This window comes from Terrapene carolina, unplaced genomic scaffold (genome assembly GCF_002925995.2).
Source record: "Terrapene carolina triunguis isolate 2854851 unplaced genomic scaffold, T_m_triunguis-2.0 Scaffold67, whole genome shotgun sequence".
In the NCBI taxonomy this organism is placed as follows: domain Eukaryota; kingdom Metazoa; phylum Chordata; order Testudines; family Emydidae; genus Terrapene; species Terrapene triunguis.
Window position 1 is genome coordinate 5,303,475 of NW_020664418.1, and position 3,978 is coordinate 5,307,452.

The window sequence follows — 3,978 nt, forward strand, 5'->3', positions numbered from 1 at the left end:
GTTCAGCCCCTCTTCTTCCTCTTCCTCCATCCTGGGCTCGGGCTCCGCACGCCACGCCCCGGGCAGGCTGGAGCCGGCTCCTGGGGCGGTCCCGGCAGAGACAAGGAGCCGGTTGCTCGCCGCAGCTCCTGCCCCGCAGCGCTGCAGCCCGCCCCTGCGGGGGTCAAGGCCTTTGCTGGGGCCGTGTGCGCCCTGCGGTGCCAGCTGTGTCCCAGCCCGGGGCCTGGCCCAGTCACCCCTGACCCTGTGTGCCTTGGCCGGGCTCCTACTCCTGCCCCTGCCCTTCCCGCAGCCTTTGGGAGCCCAACTTGTGTGGAGGCGCTGGCTGCTTTGCACTCAGGTCTTGAGCTGAGCCCCCCCTCATCTCCCCTGGGGGAGCAGCCCCCTTGCCAGCCCCCCTTGCCCGCCTGGTGCCGGAGCTCGCACTCACCAGCTCTACGAAGGCCACCCCCTCCCTCCAGGCTTGCGCTGCCATACAGCTGATCAGCAAGCCTGGGAGGGAGGAGGAATGCCGCATGCTTGGGGAAGAGGCGGGGCCAGGGCGGGGATTTGGGGAGGGATCCAATGGGCAAAGGAGGGGGTGGGCGAGAGCCCCTCTGGGCTCTGCCTGTGCGCTGGAGCGGAGGGCAAAATTGCTTGTTTGTCCAGTGTCCCGACCGATGTTTGCGGGACAAACAAGCAAATATCGGGACAGTCCCGATAAAATCGGGACGTCTGGTCACCCTAGGATTGGTCCTGCTTTGAGCAGGGGGTTGGACTAGATGACCTCCTGAGGTCCCTTCCAAACCTGATATTCTATGACTCAGGCCCAGATCCTCAAAGGTAGGGAGGTGCCTAACTCCCACTGACTCTAGGGGGAGTTCAGAGCCTATTTGAGCATCTGTGCCACAGTTTCCCATCTGTACAATGGACATAACTGATACCCCACCTCACCATTGTAAGTGTGAGTGCCTCAATGGTTGTGAGGAATTGTTATAACAGGGGTGCAATAAGGACCTTAGAGAGATGGAACAAGGCTGGGCAAATGCATCTACAGTGGGAGAGGGAGCGTCAGCCCAGAGTCACCAAGCAGCACTCCCTCTTAGCCCTGCCAGAAGAGAGACAGCTTGGTGGGGAGGGGGTAATGTTCACCCTGGGGGGTGAAAAGTGAGGTGAGAGAGAAGGGGGGGAAGAGACAGATGTAGGAGAGGGAGGGGTTTCTTGGGATGATACCCAGCTGAGAAAGTAAAAGGTACTTTTCCTCTGTCTCCTCCATGCCATGCCCCCTATGCTGAGGCTGGGATAGGGGGTGACATAGGGTCACCTCACACCCCCAAGAGCATGCGACTTGCTCTGTGACACCAGAGCAGCAGTGGGAAAGCACCCTCAATGGGGTCCAGGACCTGGCCCATCAAGTTGCCTGCATATAGCATGTGTCGCCTCCCTCGCTGAGCTGCAAAACAGAACCATACAGCACTGGTAACCCCAGGCCTCAATCTCTCTCCTTTCCAAAGGTGATGGAGGAAGAATTCCAGTTCCTGCTCTGCCAGGGATGCCGGAAAGAACCCAGAAATCCTAAGCTCCTGTCCTGCCTTCACACCTTGTGCGCCAACTGCCTGGAAGAGAACAAGCCTGTTGGCCAGTGCCCCATCTGCCGCGCTCCCATCCCACAAGCCAGTGGGATCCCAGACCAGGACAACCTGCTCTTCGCCAATCTGCAGGCCAAGCTGAGCACCTACCAGAAGATCGTCAAAGGCAATGACCTGGTCTGTGACAACCGTGGGCAAGAGGGACAGTTCTGGTGCTCTGACTGCGAGGAGTTCCTTTGTGTCAAGTGCTTTGAGACCCACCAGAGGTATCTAAAGCGAGAGAGCCATGAGGCCAAGGCGGTGAGGGATCTCAAGGTGGGATCTGCCAGGGAGTTTCTTGTTGGTTCCAGGAAGCTCAGTAACTTGTCCTGTCCCAATCCAACCCATGCAAACCAGATGCTGAGGTAATGTTCACAACCTGATCTGTTTTCCGTGCAGTTGCACCCAAAGTCTCTTTCCAGGACCAGCTTTCTTTTTCATATGTAGGCAAAACAGTTCCTCAGCCCAGCCTGGGCTCCAGCTCCCAGCCCCGTGCCTTGGTCAGTCCTTCCTGCTTCAGGGCCTGCTGCAGGATTCTTCTGTCCGCACTTAGCTGAGCACCACCTCCCACCGCTCTCGTCCCAGAGGCTCCCATTCCCCAGCAGGTTCCCACTGCCACCCCTCCAGGGGACTCGCTCTGCTCCTGCTCCTGCTCCCCCTTCCCTCTTGACAGCCTGGCTCTTCACAGCCCCAGCTGCTGCCCTGCCCTGCCCTCTTAACTGGCCAAGCTGGAAGCACCTGTTCTAGCACAGGGCACTGGATCTACATCATTTAAAGGGGCCCACCACCCTGTGGCAGTCACTGTTGGGTGACAAATCATATTGGGCCAGCTGGTATCAATGGGCCTCGCCTCTTTAACTGCAGTGATTTACCCCAGCTGGGATCTGGTCCATTTTCTTTAGCAAGCAGATGCAGATTGGCAAAGAGGAAGTCGGAGGGAGGAATGAGAATGTCAACGCAGAGCTGTTCAGTCAGTCATAGGAGGGAGAGGTGGCTGGGAATCAGGCAGGCTCTCTCCTAGTTAAGGATGTTGCTGGGGGAGTGGGTTGTGGGAAGAGAAGGGGTGCTCTGCCTGGGGAATGATCTGAACTCCCCAGCAGGGAGCAATATAAGGAGGGAAGAAATGAAGGCCTTTATCTGAACAGTCAGTTGAAACCCAGCACAGCCAGACATCCCAAGTCACTCACTGCCGGGCATAATGGCTCTACTATTCGATATCCTTGGCCACTTTCCCATACTTCCCTTAGACGAAGGAGGACTGGCTCTGGGAAGGGTTTGATAAGGCCACCAGCAGAATGGGGTAAGAGTCGTTTAAATGACTGCTCTAAATTGTACTTTCATCAACAGCATCTACTGCAGAGAGTGCCAAAAACTGATCTGCTGCATCTGTGCCCTGCTGGACAGCCGGCACACAGGCAAGCACTGTGATATCAAGGTGGAAATCCAGCAGAGGCAGCAGGAGCTGGGGAGCGTGAGCGAAGAGCTGAAGAAGAAGGAGGAACTCTTCCAAGATGCCTATTGTAATCTGAAGAGAAAAGCTGACCACCTGGACCAGGTGAGGAATGAAACCCAGGAGCTGATCCGAAAGAGAGTTGAGCAGATGGTGCAGCTGATCCGAGAGAAGGAGCAGGAGCTGCTGGAGATGGTGGAGAGGCAGCACCACCTGGGGAACGAGGAGCTGGAGGGGAAGCTGCAGCAGACAGAAGCCGTGCTCAAGAGGATGGGGGCCAGCAAACAGCTGGTGGAGAAGATGCATCTCTATGCGTCGGACCAGGAGGTGATGGACCTGCACTCCTTCATCAAGGGGTCACTGGAGGAGCTCAGGAAGCTGCAGCCCCTGGCCGTGGGAGCCAGTGTCCAGGCTGGAGGCTTCGCCAAGTGTAAAGCCAGACTCCAGGCTCTGTTTGAAAGAGTGACTGGGGAGAGAGGTAAGACACTTTCACAGGCCTGACACATGTCTGTGAGGTGGTGGTTGTGGACATGGTACCATCGTTACCTCTGGCTACCGCCAGCATGGGATGGAGTGGGGCTGGTGACCCTGTCACGTGTGACTGCATGATGGAGCTTTTAATTGCTCTTTTAGTGTTGTAAGTTGGGTCAGTTTGAAGAGTGAGGATGGAGCATATTGCCTCAGAGGGAGGGAGGGAGGGAGGTAGGCGGGCGGGCAGACGTCAAAATAGAAGATGAGCATCAATTCTACAGCCTGTCTGGGAAATGCCCTGGCCTGTGTTATGCAGGTAACCAGACTAGATGATCATCATGGTCTCTTCTGGCCTATGAATTAGTGATCACTAAGGCTGGCAATTAATTGCAGTTAACTCACGCTGTGACAGTGTACCCCATAAGGCTTTATGGGGAGGGGGTGCTTATA

General features: G+C 56.5%; 1 protein-coding gene across 1 annotated transcript in view; it reads left to right on the top strand.

Moving 5' to 3' along the window:
* The first annotated feature begins 1,496 nt into the window (after positions 1-1,496).
* The window catches only part of LOC112117222 (protein PML-like), a 23,203-nt gene continuing 20,721 nt past the window's right edge, over positions 1,497-3,978 (top strand). Inside the window, exons 1-2 of the mRNA XM_029910733.1 lie at positions 1,497-1,972; positions 2,955-3,535. Of these exons, the coding sequence (XP_029766593.1) occupies positions 1,497-1,972; positions 2,955-3,535 (1,057 nt within the window). The remainder of the gene's footprint in view (positions 1,973-2,954; positions 3,536-3,978) is intronic.